This window comes from Mobula birostris, chromosome 13 (genome assembly GCF_030028105.1).
Source record: "Mobula birostris isolate sMobBir1 chromosome 13, sMobBir1.hap1, whole genome shotgun sequence".
NCBI classification, from domain to species: Eukaryota; Metazoa; Chordata; class Chondrichthyes; order Myliobatiformes; family Myliobatidae; genus Mobula; species Mobula birostris.
In genome coordinates this window covers 68,561,851-68,579,738 of record NC_092382.1, presented here as the reverse complement: position 1 = coordinate 68,579,738, position 17,888 = coordinate 68,561,851, and the positions used below count along the sequence as shown (strand labels likewise).

Sequence of the window (17,888 nt, the reverse complement as noted above, 5' to 3'; positions counted from 1 at the left end):
TTTCAAAGTTAAAAGCAAATTGATTATGTATGTACATAGCCACACACATCAAAGTTGCTGGTGAATGCAGCAGGCCAGGCAGCATCGCTAGGAAGAGGTGCAGTCGACGTTTCAGGCCGAGACCCTTCGTGGCTGCACCTTTTCCTAGAGATGCTGCCTGGCCTGCTGCGTTCACCAGCAACTTTTATGTGTGTTGCTTGAATTTCCAGCATCTGCAGAATTCCTCGTGTATGTATGTACATATATGTCACCATATAGAGCTCTGATCCATTTTAGAAACACAGAATATAGAAAACCTACAGCACAATACAGCCCCTTCGGCCCACAAAGCTGTGCCGAACATGTCATGTCCTTGCAGGCATACACAAAAAACACAACAAAAAATAATAACCATAACAGAATCAATGAAATATGTATGCTGATGGTAATTAGGCAGGGTTTTCTTCCTCTCGACTCCTCCTTCACTCTCTCCTCTTCCCCGTCTGTCTGCCTCAGACTCTCTGTCCCTGTCGAGACTCTCTACCCCAGAGCTCTTTCTCTTCCTTCTCTCTCTCTCTCGTTTCTCCTCTGCCGTTTCCCTCTCTTCCCCCCGCCCCCCCCCCCACAGCCCCAATGACCTCAACGGTGACGTTGAGTGTGAGAAGTGTGTTGGGGGTAAATGACTCTCTCTCTCTCTCTCTCTCTCTCTCTCTCTCTCTCTCTCTCTCTCTCTCACCCCCCCCCCCGCTCCCTTTCTCCATGATGCTGCAGTCCCTTTCTCTCAATCCCAAAGCACAGACTCTCCCACAGGAGGAAATGCGAGGAGAGAGAGAAGGATTGTTATAGAGAAAGAGTTACAGGAAGTCAGAAAAAAGAGAGGGACAGTCAGACAGACAGACACATATGGGAGAGAGACAGAAAAAAAAAACAGAAAGTAAACCCAAGGGAGAGAGTAAGAGAGTAAGTCCAAGAGAGCAATGAGTAAAACCGAGAGAGTGAGAGAGAGAGAGAGAGACACACACACACAGATCAAGTGAATGAGAAAGAGAGAGAGAGAGAGAGAGACAGAGAGAGAGAGTCAGAGAGTAAGAGTAAACAAGAGGGCGACAGTTAAAGAGAGAGAGAGGGATAGAGACAGAGAAAGACAGTAAATGTCAGGATCAGTGTCAATCGGAGACGAGATGTGGACGGAACAGCGACACCTGAAAGGTTCCATTCAGAGAAGCAGAAACTCGCATCGTAACTCGGGAATAGGAGGAACTGGCGAACGGTGCGACAACAGACGCCTCCCCTTGTGCTACCTCGGTTACTGTGTTTGGGTCAGAGAGAATAGAACTTCTCACTCCCTGTCTGAGTGTGTGTAATTCCCTCAGCCTCTTCTCTCCTCTGTCCACACGCCTCACCTCCTCCATTTTCCCCATACCCCTCACCCATCACAATCCTCACACAGCAGTATGTCAGTAATCTCCAGAAAAGCACAATACTAAACACGATTAGAATAGTCGGAAAGTTATGAGCAATTGAGAAATGAGTGTGGCCGTACTTCTAGTTTTATCAGTTTCAGCCGAGAAAAACAAAATAATACATATTGATGTGTGTAACACATGCATCGCATAATATCTTGGTCTGAAACCGATCTCGAAAACTTACAAAAGAAATTAAGGACTGAAATGTGGAATTTTAGAAAGCACCATGTACACTCAAACCCACTTTCATTAACTCCAACGAGCAAAGAAAGATGAACAGAATATGACATAAATACTTTAGAGAACAATCAGATAAAACTTCTAAGGATATACTTTCAGTAACGGAAACATGACTAACAACTCCAACGAATATATACTATTGTGATAAGAAGTACACGAAACTGAAATTAACTGAAGCACAAAGATGAAAATGAAGGAAGTATCTCTACAGTAGAAACTACCTGTGACGCCACTTTCAATAAGTTATGGACTTGCACTCCCAGCTCCCAGCTCCCTTTCTTCTATCGCATTCCCCAGTGCTGAACCGTTCAATCTCCCCGGTTATTTCTACCGGAGGGAAACACCACGCACTTCTCTGCTCTAAATTCCATCAGATATCTTTCAGCTCATTTTTCCAGCTGGTGCAGATCCTCGCTGTCCACTACAGCTCCAATCATACTGTCATCCGCAAATATCCAGTAAACAACATTATCATTCAGATGGTTGATATAGACGAGAAACAAAAATGTGTCCAGCACTGATCCCTGAGGGACTGTAGGAGACACAGGTCTCCAGTCAGAGCTGCAGTAATCTACCTCCAGTCTCTGGCTTCTGCCACAAAGCCGGTGTCTTATCCTAGTTACTACGTCATCGTGAATGCCGAGCGACTGAACCTTCGTGACCAACCTCCCACGCGGGAGCTCGTCATCTGGTTACTTACACAGACACAATCACGCGGCCAGCTTCATTCACCAAAATCTTGCTTTAAAAGGCAAACTCATAAAAGGTGCCATACATTAATATAAATACAATCCTCGTCATGTTTCAGAGTCCGAGTCCAACAACAACATGACGACCGATCCAGTATTATCGGTAGGGCACTCCATAAGTCGTGGGATAGCACACCAGGACATCCAGTCCTAAGCAGGAAGTAATAGTGATAATACGTGTGGATTTCAAGATAGGCATACGGGTAGTAATAGTTATATTATTAATAATAATAATAAATAGTAATAATAGCAAAAATAATACTTGACGAACTTAGAGAGAAGAGAGAAAACATACATTTCAGTCAAAAACCTAAAATTTGTGAACCCTGCATTCGGTGGCATAAGGAAGGAACAATGGGATCAACATGCACGAAGCAGCGCACTCTAACGTCTTCACCGGCGTTTTGGGGAACGTTAACCAGTCCAGTATGAAAAAAAAAACACTAAGCAATTACTATCAACAGATTACTTGCAATAGCAGAGGAAACAACACACTAAAACACTGTCACACCATCATCAAGAATGCCACCCGTGCTATTCCACGCCCTCACTTCGGGAAGTCTGATCACCTGGCTGTACTTCTGCTCCCTGAGTACAGCAGAGCCCGAAGACTGCAGCACCAGCAGTGAGGACCAAGAAGGTACGGTCAAGGGAAGCACAGGAGCGCCTACAGGTCTGCTTTGAATCGGTGGACTGAACTGCATTCAGGAATTCATCTTCGAATCTGGACGTGTATAGTGCAGTTGTTACCAACTTTATTAACACTGTGTGGATGAGTGTGTATCTACAAAGAATTACTGTACATTCCCAAACCAGAGGTCGTGGATGAACCCGAGGATACGTCGTCTGCTGAAGACTAGATCTGCGGCATTTAAATCTGGCGATCTGGTCTGTATCAGAAAACCAGGTATGATTTGTGGAGGGCGAAGCTACAATTTCCAACGAGGTTGGAGGCGGCATCGGATGTACGACAACTCTGGCAGGGTTTGCAAGACATTACTCCCTATAAAGCAAAACCCAATAGCATGAATGGCAGCGGTGCTTCACTACCAGATATACCCAGCTATGCGGGAGTATAACTACAGCTGTGCAGACCCCTGCTGAACGCGGTGACGCTCTGATCTTTGTCCCAGAGGTCGATGTTAGGCTGTTTTTAAAGTGTGTGAATCCTCGCAAGACGAAAGGCTCGATAAAATTCCTGGAAAGACTCTGAAACCATATGACGAGTCATTAAGATTGCTTAATGTACCAACCAACTGGCTGGACATTTTCAACCTCTCACTGCTACGGGCAGAATTTCCCACTGCTTCAGAAAAAGGCAACAGTTATACCAATGGCTAAGAAGATTGATGTGAGCTGCCTTAATGACTATCGCCCGGTAGCACTCACATCGGCAGTGATGAAATGCTTTGAGAGGCTGGTCATGACTAGGGAAAACTCCTGCCGCAGCAAGCACCCGGACCCAGTGCAATTTGCCTATCGCCACAACAGGTTAACGGCAGAAGCAATCTTAATGACTCGTCATATGGCTTTAGACCACCTGGATAATACAAATACCTATGCAGGATGCCGTTTGATGACAATAGCTCAGCATTTAACACACCATTCCGCAATCCTGATTGAGAAGTTACGGAACCTGGGCCTTTGTGACTCCCTCTGCAATTGGATCCTCGACTTCCTAACTGGAAGACCACAATCTGTGCGGATTGTTGATAATATCTCCTCCACGCTGACGATCGACACTGGTGCACCTCAGGGCTGTGTGCTTTGCCCACTGCTCTACTCTCTGTACACCCATCACTGTGTGCTTTGCTCACTGCTGTACTCTCTGTACACCCATGACTGTGCGGTTAGACATAGCTCATATACCATCTATAAATTTACTGATGATACAACCATTGTTGGTAGAATATGATATGGAGACGAGAGGGCGCACAGGAACGAGATATACCAGCTAGTGGAGTGGTGTCTCAGCAACAACATTGCATTCAACGTCAGTAAGACAGAAGGGATGATTGTGAACTTCAGGAAGGGCAAGACAAGGGATCAGGTACCGATCCTCATAGAGAGATCAGAAGTGGAGAGAGTGGGCAGTTCCAAGTTCCTGCGTGACAAGATCTCTGAGGACCTAACCTGGTCCCAACATATCGATGCAGCTATAAAGAAGGCAAGACAGTGAATATACTTTAGTTTGAAGAGATTTGGTATGTCAACAAATACACTCAAAAACTTCTATAGATGGGCGAGCATTCTGACAGGCTGTATCACTGTCTGATATGGAGGGTTGGGGGTTGTGGGGGGTTTCTACTGCACAGGACCGAAAGAATCTGCATACAGTCGTAAATTTAGGCAGCTCCATCCTGGGTACCAGCCTACTAACTACCCAGGACATCTCCAAGGAGAGGCTCAGCGTCCATTATTAAGGCCCCCGGCACCCCGGGCATGGTCTTTTCTCATTGTTACCATACAGAAGCCTGAAGACTCACAGTTAGCGATTCAGGACCAGCTTCGCCCCCTCTGCCATCCGATTCCTACATGTCACATATACTGAAATTGATTTACTTATTGTTTTATTCTATTACATGTATCGCATTGAACCGCTGCTGCTAAGTTAACGCATTTCACCACACATGCCGTGATAATAAACCTGGTTTCGATTCTGTAAGATTCTGTGAGAGCGAAGGACCTGTCAAGGCACAGATGACCTCACGGTTCTTCACTGGAAACAAGAAAGAGGTCAGTTTGTGATGGTTGTTTGTACCACTGGACACAGACTTCTGAGGTCAAAAGAGTGGAACTGTCTCAATGCAACAAATTTTGCAATTTAAAACTCTGTCTCCCTCCCTCCCTCTCTCTCTCTCTCTCTCTCTCTCTCTCTCTCTCTCTCTCTCTCTCTCATTCTTCTCTCTCTCCCACTTCTCTCTCTCTCATTTCTCTCTCTTCTCCTCTCTCTCAGTCTCTCTCTCCCCCTCTCTCTCTCGCTCATTCCTCTCTCTCCTCCCCTCTCTCTCTCTCTCTCTCTCACACACACATTCTTCTCTCTCTCCCCCTTCTCTCTCTCTCTCTCTCTCTCTCTCTCTCTCATTCCTCTCTCTTCTCCTCTCTCTCAGTCTCTCTCCCCCCCTCTCTCTCTCATTCCTCTCTCTCTCTCTCTCTCTCTAAGCCAAATACTCAAGTCATTCTACTTTACAATCATACTATTCTAAAGTAATCTTTTGAAACAAATATCATTTACTTTTTAAATGTGATTAATAAGAGAAACTACAGATTTTACTCATCTTCGAAATGTACTTTGCCTCATTTTTTGCTAAATCTGCTGAAAAGCGTTGAAGCAAATTATGAATATATAAAACTTTAATGCTCGAAATTATTTGACAACACCTCCCCACACCTGCTGCTCAGCTGTAATGCAAAAAGAGTTAACTGCATCTGTCATTTCATTAATGCCAATATCGTCAGTTCCACGGAGGGTTCAAGCGTCAGAAGGGAGTTCCTCTCTCCTATTAATAAGCATCGGAATCACTGAGTTCTCAATGATCAGCCACTCCGGCACTCACAGCGGTTCGCTGATCCACACAGCGGGACAGGGAGAGCACACTCGGCGGAAGGAAGGTTTGTTCGTTCCGTAATGGGCCAGAGTCCGGGAACAGCAGCGTGGAATGTGGCAGAAAATCCTAAGAATGTCTTCTGGGCTGCAGAATATGTCTTTGCGAAGTATGAATGGATGACCTTAGATCTTCGAATCGCGCACGCATTAAAAGTCATTCAAGTGATTTACTACCCTGGTCTCGCTATCATTGCTCTTCCCGGTGAGTGTCTCTTCAAAGCTCAACTATACAACAATGTTTAACTGCTTTCTAATGTTTATCACCCATTTGAAATTATTGCTACTGTCGCACACTCCAGGTAAGAAATCTCCAAAGGTTCAAATTCTGCAACGATGCTGTTTACTGTGGCTCTTGTAATGGTGCGGGTGTAATGGCCAAGGATCCAATTGGTAAACCCCGTTCAATCGTTGCTCACATCAGTTCATGAACGAGGTTCTGATAGTTTGCCTCTGGATGCGTTGCTTCCAATCCGTCGCTCGATCGCCCGCTCGAAAATATCGACTTTTGAATCAAGTTGCTTCAAACTCCTTGTGTTTGCAACGGAATTTAATCTGACTTCCGAATGTGGATTATTCCCGCAGACAATCCGTCTGACTATCAACTACCCGCCAACGTTACTGCGCACCCAGCGCCGCCAAGCTTCGTACTTGCCTGCCACGGCATCGAACAGAACATCCCGCCTTCCTACTTCTCCCAGAACCGACTGTCTATTGTAAAACTCTCGGGCTGTCCAGGGAATCCGTGGTCCTTTCCGGACGGTTCACCACTGGCATTCGTCCCGCTGCAGCTCCATCTCCGCATTATCGGAATTTGTCAGCAAATGTCTGAATTGTTTCACCTCTGCCCTTTCCTGTGTTAATTCACGTGATTTAAAACAATCCTTCATTCGCTTTTCAAATGTCACTCTGAGGCTTTCGCCGAAGTGGGTTATAATGATGATAAAGAGAAACTGCTCATTATCTGTCTTCTCTTGTAAGGAGTTACAATATGGTAAATATTCCCACCTCTAATATTCTCCAGTCATTTCAAACAATATTCATCTGAATAACATTGTGCAGCAGAAAATGTAGTTGTTTGTATGGACTGAATTCTGCAATACCGTTCGAAGTTCAGAATTCTTCCTTGAATTACATTGGCATTTTACTCAAAAAAAAGGAAAGAGATCTCATTTTTACTATTTTATCGTTAAAGTATCCTCACAATCATTCGCTCTCCTCTGACGATCCACCTCCAATCGATATCAGTATCGGATTTGATTCTACGATTGGAACTCAACAATTATAAAATGCCACTGTCCTTTCTGTGTCTTTTATTTTTGAATTTTTGACCCGCGAAAATTGACTGTGATCTCAGTAATTTAGAGTAGTCCTGGAACAAAATCGATTCTATTCTCCTATTGAAATTCAAAAACGTCCTCAAGTGATCATCTTATTACCGTCAGCGTTTACATTTGACTGTCAACTCGGTCGCTGTTCTGAAGCGACAGAAACTAAACAAAAAAAATCTGCGCACTGAAAGATTACGAACAGGCCATGAAATTCTGACAGCGACGCATTGCTTTGGGGATAAAAGAGGGTCTTTATTGCGGGGAAGCATTTTATTTTTACCACGAATGAAATAAAATGCAAAGGAATAGAGGAAAATATCTTTACTAAGGGCAGGAGTATCTGAAGGGGATAAAGAACCGTGGAGGAAAAAAAAAAACAAAGGAATATCATTTGCCCAGTTAACTTACGGCTTGTGAACATAGCATCGGCTGCACCAAAACCTGGTCTCCCGCTGAACGTGTCAGAGAGTCGACCAGCTTCTCCGAGCTTCAGGTCAGCGGATTCAAATCGGTTAATGGGTCGTGTGAAACTTGGATGGATTCCGCTGCTCGGAATTACTCGCACATTGAGTGAATTCATCGGAACTACTGCTGACAGGATGACCAGTGACAGTATTTTATATACAGCGAGGATGCCCGAGACCTTTCCTCCGTACCGTAGTAATTGTGTGTATTCCACTGTACTGCTGCCGCACAAAAAGGAACTGATCTCTTGACTTAAGATGGTGACGTTCAATCTGATTCTGATATGGGTGTCGGTTGTCGACTGAGAGTGGGAAGGGGTCAGGGTGAGGGAATCGTAGTTGGGAAAAGTGGGAGGGAGAGGGGAGGGAGCGGGAAGCACCGGGGAGACATTCTGTAATTGACAATAATTTTCAACATCGTTTTCTTCTGCCATATTTGCAACCTGCTTCTCCGCTCTACGTTGACAATACGGTATTGTGCAAAACGCTTAGTCTACCTAACAATATATATGTTTGCCAAAGACTCTTGCAGAGTAGCGTATAATGATCAGGGGAGGGAGCCTGCCCTTGATCTAAACGGTCACTGTTGAGGAAATTTATCTAATAGAATTTAAGTTTCTGTAGATTTCGTTTTTGAAGTTCCATTTCCCTCTTTCCCCTCAACATATGCAAAGTTACCAATTACCAGTGATCGTTATCTGTGTTATTCACTGATGTTTCTTGTGTGACATCGGCCCGAAAATATTGCGGTTCATTTTTCACTGATTTCAATTACGATTTGATTCTAATAATTGGTTTTCTTGATAGACTACCTGAGAAGCATTTATTCACTCATGTGACGAGACACAGAGAACAAATCCGATAAATTGTATGATAATAGAAAACGCTTCCGGGTGTGTCTCCACTGATTGTGATTTATGCTTCTTGCAGTGAACCTGGTGACGATTTTAATCTTGTCCAGAGGAAAGTGCGGTCTCTCCAGAGTTGTCACTCGCTACCTAGTTGCCATGGTAGCGGCAGATCTTATGGTTGTTGTCCTGGACCTGATATTGAACAAGATTCCGAATATTTACGTGCCAATTGAACTTCTCATCTGGGCTGCGGACACACCAGTGTGTCAAATCCACGCCGTCCTGCTTTACGCCGCCACCGATTGTTCGGTCTGGTTCACCGTCACTTTCACATTTGACCGGTTTGTGGCCATTTGTTGCCAGAAGCTGAAAACAAAATATTGCACCGGGAAAACTGCGGCTGTGATTCTGGGGACAGTGACTGCGATCAGCTGTTAAAGGAACATTTACTGGTATTTTCGACTCTCGGGGTATTATGCAGCGCTGATCGCTCCATTTATTTGTGTAGATACCGCAGGTTATGTGCCTTTATTTGTCGCAATGTCAATTGACTTATTTAATTACCTTCTCACTCCTGTAATCCCATTCCTGCTGGTCCTCCTGACGAATGCATTAACCATCCGGTACGTTTTAGTCACCAGCAGAGGGCGCAGGAGACTCCGGCGTGCTGACAAGGGACAGAGTGCCAGGGACCCGGAGATGGAGAGCCGCAGGAAATCACTTATTTTACTGCTGATCATCTCTGGCAATTTCGTCCTGCTGTGGGCACCGTTCACTGTGTATTCTGCTTGGAACCGACTGTCTGCTTTATCTACCGTGACGCTTCCTGCTGATTCTCTGCGAGGACTGGGCTCGATGCTGCAGCTTCTGAGCTGCTGCACAAACACGGCTCTTTACGCCGTCACGCAGACCAAGTTCAGGGAACAACTGAAGGACGCGATAAACCATCCCTTCGCTCTCATTGCTGCAAGGACGTCATGAGTTAGTGATGTTTCCCTGCCTGGCCCAAATAATTCACCACCCATTGCAGGCAATCTCTACACCAATGGATCCAGGCGTTCTCCTTCTTCATTTCATTCCTCGCCAGCATGATTCCTCGCACTGGCTCACTGAAGATCATTTTAATCGTTTTTCCTGCATTCACCAGTTTATATCTCCCCTCTCTTCCCCAGTGGAACGACCTATATTTGTTAGTGTAGACCAGCGCCATCATTGTGACCCACAGTTCTGACGTCAAAGTCCCACTGTTCGCCCGTTCCAGCCGCCCTGCTCCGCTCCAGCGTGAAACCTCTCCTGTGTTCCCGATACCTCTCCCGTTTAACAGTGACTGCGAACGGTCCGGTTCACCCAGCTCGCAGGTCATACAGGTAATTAGCTCTTGTCCCGGGTATCGCTCTGATAAATTCTAGCATTCCAGAAACATCATGCAATCACAATGTTAAGAGAAGTTTGAAAAATCGATGTTAGTGTTGAGGAAATGCGAATGCCAATCCGCAATGTGGGGTGCAGTTGCTCTCGATTTTTTTTAGTTTTACCTTGGCCGCAGCGGCATCCGAGGACAGACATGTCGAGGGATTTGCATTTCAATTGCAGTCTCTCCCGACAGGGCTATTGCAAGGCCTGGGCAAAAGGACAGTTGTTGGTACAGATCTTCCAGCTTTGTCTGTCTTTCCCAGCTACATTGTTCGTTTTTACAGTACTGTGTGGTGACAAAATTAACGATATTTTTTAGAGCACGACCGCTATCAGGTTTTATCGAACGCGGCTGGTTGAAGAGAGCGAAACTCTACGGGTTGCCGCCATCACAGAGGCCGGATTAGACCGAAACTGTATCACTGAATGTGTCTCTCTGAGCAGAGAGGAAGGAGAGCTGACCAAGGAACTGTTTTCTGGAAAGATCAGGAACTCGCGAGTAAAGCTACAGAGTACAGCAAACACATAACTACAGGCTCGGGCAGGTCTTCTGCTCTGCTGATAAAATATTGTTGAAATGATCCCGAGTACGATAATATTGTTTCTTCACCTCCCAGTTTATTCCGTTGTGATTTTCCTCCTTTTTTGTCTCCTTGTTATTCAGTGTATCTGTAGTTGTTACATTTTATTCAGAATTGTAACTGTTTGACCTTGTTCTGTTTATTCTACTTCACGGCTCTATACAATGATTTGAACTGTACACAGGACTGGAATTTCACAGCATCTCAGTACATGTGACAATATTAAACCGATTCCAATATCATCCACCTGGAGATCATATCTGAATCAGTCTCCCCACCATGGGGCAGTCACAGTCCGTGGACAGATCAGGCCGCTCACATAGAGTTCCCTTGTCCGGACCACAGTGAGAAGTGAGCGGCTACCTGGATATCACAGGTTCGCAAGTTCACAGAGTACGAAACGGCGGCACGTCATTTCCGGGAAAGGTATTCTCCCTGACTGCAACTGGATGGCGAAACTTTCATGCCCCTTCTATCCAAATGCTCACCCAGATCCTTCTGATCTGTCAGACTGTCTGCCGCCGCCGGGCGCTCACGCAATCGGTTTCAGATCTTCAGCAACTCACCCGGTGAGGAACAAAGCGATCCGATATTCTCTGTGTTCGCTGTACTTCAGAACCAGCTATGGTGCCTGGCTGCTGACGCCTCCTTGCGTGGGATACATTACAAACTGGTTATCGTCTGCCGATAATCGCGATCCTCTCAGCCTCAGGGTGTTTCGCTACAGCAGTCACAAACCTATCCGGTTTATCGGTTTCGTGCTGGTTTCGGATTAGTCCTCTCACGTGTACCGAGATACAGTGGAACTATGTCTGGCGTTTTGTTCCATGAAACTCCAATGATTACACAGTGTATTGAGTAGAACAATGTACAGCAATATCATGTCTCTGTTCTTGTGCGCCGTGTCTCGTGTAATTAAAGGAAGCATGCATTCCAGTTTAGATGGAAATGTTGGGCTGGGGATTCATCGTTCACTGGCTCCGGGAATCTGTTGCATCCAGCAAGCCGTTCTGTTCTCAACCCGGTCTGGGTAAAGAAACGCGGGGGAAATACAGCGCACATTCTTTGGTGTTTTACCTATGGGGATCTGTAGACTTAAAACTCTGGAACGGCTCGTTCCTTCAGACTTATCACAGATTTAATGTCATTGGCGTGAGTTCTAAATTTATCAGACTTCCCGAAAATCTGTTAGAGTCACTTACCGTCTTTGGATCAGCCGGAAAATTGGGCTGAAAAGTGGTAGATGGAATTTCATGCAGGTAACTGCGAGCTGTTGCACTCTGAGAGGCTTACATGTTTAATGTTGGGGCACTGAAGAGTGTGGTGGAACAGAGTGATCCGGGAATAAAGATCCATAATCTCTCGAAGGTGTCATCGCAGGTCGACAGGGTGGTAAAGAGAACTTTTGGTACATTGACCTTTATAGGTCAAGGTATTGAATATCGGAGATGAGATGTTATGTTGGAGTTGAATAAGACGTCAGTGAGGCCGATTAGGCGTATTGTGTGCAGTCCTGGTCACCTTTCGGAAGGAAAGATAGCAATGAAATTGAATGAGTTCATAGAGATTTTTAGGGGTTGGATAAGGTAATTGTAAGCATGTTCTTTCCCACTGAGGCTTGGTGGGACTAATGGTCAGAGGTTAAGGGTGCAAGGTGAAATTCTTAAGGGGAACATGCGGGTGGTGAGAGTGGAACAGGCTGGCTTCGGGAGTAACGAGCGGAGGATTGATTACAACATGTGTGGGGTTCTCAGTAATGTTAGCTGCTAAGACTGCTGTAGTGGCTTCCTTGTAATGCTAACTGCTGATGTACTGCTTTCTCTGTAGCTGCGATGTTTGGGTTATACTTACAGATAACGGGAAACTAACCAATGGGAGTCATGTTATTCTGTCTTGTATGTCTGGGAACCGAGTTTGTTCGCGGGCTTTCGGTCGAGGCGAGGAAACAGGAAGAACGAGTGCGGGGAGCGTTCGGTGTTCAGCAGACGGAGAATATGGGAATTCAGCATCCGGAGAATGGCGGTGTTTCGGCGGAGGTCGTTAAAGGAGGGACCCCAGAGGCGTGAGCTCCAACGAATTGTGTGCACGAAATGTTAACTTTAATAAGAGTGGCGCTTTTGTCATTTATATTTTGTTTCTGTACTAACCACAAAACAAAATAAGAGTTATAAAGTGTAATCATTGACTCGGTTATTGCGTACTGTCTGAAATTGCGTTGTGAGTTTGAACTGGGGTACGAACACAACATCCACCCAAGTTTGAATGCTCTATTTTGGCGGGGCCGAAAGCTGATTTCCCTAGACGAACGTGCGGGCAAGCCTAGTCGGCTACACATGCAACAGAAGTTTGGACAAGTACAGATGCAACAGGAGTTTGGGAATGGAGTGCAGGGCTATGGTCATGGTGCGGGTCAATGGGACTCGGCAGAATAGTTCAGCATGACTACACGAGCCGAGTGGCCTGTTTCTGTGCTGTGATTCTCCATGTCTTTAGAAATTTCCACCCAGACTACCACACACGCCACGGGATAAGATCTCTCTCAGCCCTGGGAATTTGTTCTATTTTTACGGACATGAGAATACCAATAATTATTTATGGAGAACAGCGGCAGAATTTCCTCTTTCTTTTAGTGAGCACTACAACTGTAAAGACCGATTTTCTGACCAATATCGACAGGAAGTATTATTTTTGTGTCCTGTCTCTATGTTTAGAGCTTCTGCTCTCCGTTTAGATTGCATATATTGTACCCCTGCAGTACCAGCACTTTCCATCAGCGTTTGCATGTCCATGTTATGCTGAAAAAAAACCTTTGCATTAATCCTAATGACGTCAGCTGGGGAATTCCCTTCATCTCCAATTGGTCATATTGACAGTTTCCTGAACTGGACAGCTTACTGTGAATTCGCGCAAACAAGATGCTATAGATTCAGGTATTTCGTGAATGAAAGCAAAGTTTCACCATCGAGCGTGAAGATTAGCAATTAATTTCATTACACTTCTCGAACGTGAGATAGATCACTGGCAGGACTTCCTCCTTCAAAGTGACCCATCACTTCAACATACAGTAAACGGAACGATCAGACTGCTGGTGACGCATCACTGATATCCAGTTTACTTTTATTTTCTTCAAGTAATTTCTCACACTTCAACTGAAACTGTTTCACATGCATCAAACCCGTACCTCTCTGATACTGTAACTCAGTAATCCTTTCTCTGAAGGTTTCTACCTCCTTTCTTTCTGTTTCAATCTTTTATATTGACTTTCAAATTGATAAACATAACAATGATAATAATACAAATAGATCGGGATTACATTGATAACGGTTAACGTATACAGACACAGACTCCGAGTAACATGTTTAATTTAAACCTCCCAATCTCTTAATAACTGAACATGAAAAAAAAATTCAAACAAGTTTTTACCCCCTACACTGAAAAAAAAAGAGTGCGCTGCCATATTTCATCGGTTAAAATCATTATTTGTCATTAACTCCGTTTTGCTATACACAAACAAAAAGTTATTTAAAAAGATTTGGAAAAGGTAAGCTTACATCATATGAAGATGTTGAATAAATAGCCTCCAGTTCTTTTGTTTTCAGATTTAACCGAGGATCGATAGTACCACTCCTATTTTTTTTACAAATTTAAACATGTTATAGTTAGGGGAAAACCATTGAAAAGTAGTAGGGGGATTAGAATCTTTCCATTGAAAAAAACGGATCTTCTGGATATTAATGTAACAAATGCAATCAAACGACAAGCTGAAGGGGATAAATGACTAGAGTCCATCACTGGTAGTACAAAAAATTGCAATAATACGATGAGGTTGTAAATTAATCCGCAAAAATACTGAAATAATATCAAAAATGTTTCATTAGTTTTATTTTGATCATAGACAAGGATAGATCTGGTCCCAGGGTTGAGGTTCTGAACTGGAAGAAGGCCAAATTTGAAGAAATGAGAAAGGATCTAAAAAGCTTGGATTGGGACAGGTTGTTCTCTGGCAAAGGTGTGATTGGTAGGTGGGAAGCCTTCAAAGGGGAAATTTTGAGAGTGCAGAGTTTGTATGTTCCTGTCAGGATTAAAGGCAAATTGAATAGGAATAAGGAACCTTGGTTCTCAAGGGATATTGCAACTCTGATGAAGAAGAGGAGTTAAATGAAATGTATAGGAAACAGGGAGTAAATCAGGTGCTTGAGGAGTATAAGAAGTGCAAGAAAATACTCAAGAAAGTAATCAGGAGGGCTAAAAGAAGACATGAGGTTGCCTTGGCAGTCCAAGTGAAGGATAATCCAAAGAGCTTTCACAGGTATATTAAGAGCAAAAGGATTGTAAGGGATACAATTGGTCCTCTTGAAGATCAGAGTGGTCGGCTACGTGCGGAACCAAAGGAAATGGGGGAGATTTTAAATAGTTTTTTTGCGTCTGTATTTACTAAGGAAACTGGCATGAAGTCTATGGAATTGAGGGAATCAAGTAGTGAGATCACGGAAATTGTACAGATTGAAAAGGAGGAGGTGTTTGCTCTCCTGAGGAAAATTAAACTGGATAAATCTCCGGGACCTGACAGGGTGTTCCCTCGGACCTTGAAGGAGACTAGTGTTGAAATTGCGGGGACCCTGGCAGAAATATTTAAAATGTTGCTGTCTACGGGTGAGGTGCCGGAGGATTGGAGAGTGGCTCATGTTGTTCCGTTGTTTAAAAATGGATGGAAAAGTAATCCGGGAAATTATAGGCCGGTGAGTTTAACGTCGGTAGTAGGTAAATTATTGGAGGGAGTACTAAGTGACAGAACCTACAAGCATTTGGATAGACAGGGGCTTATTAGGGAGAGTCAACATGGCTTTGTGCGTGGTAGGTCATGTTTGACCAATCTATTGGAGTTTTTCGAGGAGGTTACCAGGAAAGTGGATGAAGGGAAGGCAGTGGATATTGTCTACATGGATTTCAGTAAGACCTTTGACAAGGTCCTGCATGGGAGGTTAGTTAGGAAAATTCAGTCGCTAGGTATACATGGAGAGGTGGTAAATTGGATTAGACATTGGCTCAATGGAAGAAGCCAAAGAGTGGTGGTAGAGAATTGCTTCTCTGAGTGGGGGCCTGTGACTAGTGGTGTGCCACAGGGATCAGTGCTGGGTCCATTGTTATTTGTCATCTATATCAATGATCTGGATGATAATGTGGTAAATTGGATCAGCAAATTTGCTGATGATACAAAGATTGGAGGTGTAGTAGACAGTGAGGAAGGTTTTCAGAGCCTGCAGAGGGACTTGGACCAGCTGGAAAAATGGGCTGAAAAATGGAAGATGGAATTTAATACAGATAAGCGTGAGGTATTGCACGTTGGAAGGACAAATCAAGGTAGAACATATAGGGTAAATGGCAAGGCACTGAGGAGTGCAGTAGAACAGAGGGATTTGGGATAGTGATACAAAATTCCCTGAAAGTGGCGTCACAAGTAGATAGGGTCGTAAAGAGAGCTTTTGGTACATTGGACTTTATTAATCAAAGTATTGAGTATAAGAGCTGGAATGTTATGATGAGGTTGTATAAGGCATTGGTGAGGCCGAATCTGGAGTATTGTGTTCAGTTTTGGTCACCAAATTACAGGCAGGATATGAATAAGGTTGAAAGAGTGCAGAGAAGGTCTACAAGCATGTTGCCGGGATTTGAGAAACTCAGTTACAGAGAAAGGTTGAATAGGTTAGGACTTTATTCCCTGGAGCGTAGAAGAATGAGGGGAGATTTGATAGAGGTATATAACATTATGATGGGTATAGATAGAGTGAGTGAATGCAAGCAGGCTTTTTGCACTGAGGGAAGGGAAGAAAAAAAACAGAGGACATGGGTGAAGGGTGAGGGGGAAAGTTTAAAGGGAACATTAGGAGGGGGGCTTCTTCACACAGAGAGTGGTGCGAGTATGGAATGAGCTGCCAGATGAGGTGGTACATGCGGGTTCTTTATTAACATTTAAGAATAAATTAGACAGATACATGGATGGGAGGTGTATGGAGGGATATGGTCCATGCGCAGGTCAGTGGGACTAGGTAGAAAATGGTTCAGCACAGCCAAGAAGGGCCAAAAGGCCTGTTTCTGTGCTGTAGTTTCTATGGTTTCTATGTCTTTCCAATATTTTTTCAAAAGCGTGAAAAACCATAAGGTATGTGTCAAGGGAGCTACCTCAGAATTACATCTGTCACAGACAGGATTTATATGCTCTATGAACCACCTTAAATTGCATCAAAGCGTGTCTGGCACACATTGAAGAAGTGTTAACTAGTTGGATAATTTTCTTCCATTTCTCAATCGGTAAAGATGCCTGAAGTTCTCTTTCCCATTCATTCTTAATTTTATCAGTCATACCTAAAGGTATTTTCGTAATTAAATCATAAACAATTGCTATTAAACTCTTCTGATAGGGGTTTAAATCTGAAATATTTGCTGAAATTTCAGTTTGAGGTGATATCGCAAAAGTAGGTAAAATAACCTTCAAAAAGTTTCTAATCTGTAAACATCTGAAAAAATGTGATCTAGGCAAATTGTATTTATTAGACAACTGTTTAAAGGACATGAGACAATTATCCATGAATAAATCACGAAAACATATTATTCCTTTCGTTTTCCAGAAAAGAAAATCTTGATCAGTTCTGGATGGTTGCAAGAAAACAAAATTTGATATAATAGGACTTGATAGGACAAATTTATTCAATCTAAAAAAATTACCAAATCGAAATCATATTCGTATTGTATGTTTAATTATTGGATTAATCGTTTATTTATTCAGTTTATTAAGTACAAATGGAAGACATGCCCCTAAAATAGAAGCCAATGAGAACCCCTGTACAGACTCACACTCGAGGTTCACCCATCGTGGACATTGAATTTCATCCAAATCTTGTGTCCAGAACAACAGACATTGAATATTAATTGCCCAGTAATAGAATCTAAAGTTCGGTAATGCCAAACCGCCATCCTTTTTTGATTTCTGTAAATATTTCTTACTTAATCTAGGAGTTTTATTCTGCCATATATATGAAGAAATTTTAGAATCAATAATATCAAAAAATTATTTAGAGATGAGGATTGGTACCACCTGAAATAGATACAGAAATTTAGGTATAATGGTCGTCTTAATAGCATTGATTTGACCGATCAATGATGAGGACAATGGGGAGCATTTAGTAAGCAATTTTTCAACATGATCAATGAG

The 17,888-nt window shown here is 43.6% G+C and overlaps 1 protein-coding gene across 1 annotated transcript in view; it reads left to right on the top strand.

Moving 5' to 3' along the window:
• The window catches only part of LOC140207982 (uncharacterized), a 52,017-nt gene extending 42,352 nt beyond the window's left edge, over nucleotides 1-9,665 (top strand). The window contains 4 exon segments of the mRNA XM_072276514.1: nucleotides 5,994-6,243; nucleotides 6,624-6,854; nucleotides 8,764-8,988; nucleotides 9,319-9,665. Of these exon segments, the coding sequence (XP_072132615.1) occupies nucleotides 5,994-6,243; nucleotides 6,624-6,854; nucleotides 8,764-8,988; nucleotides 9,319-9,665 (1,053 nt within the window).
• Nucleotides 9,666-17,888: the final 8,223 nt, after the last annotated feature.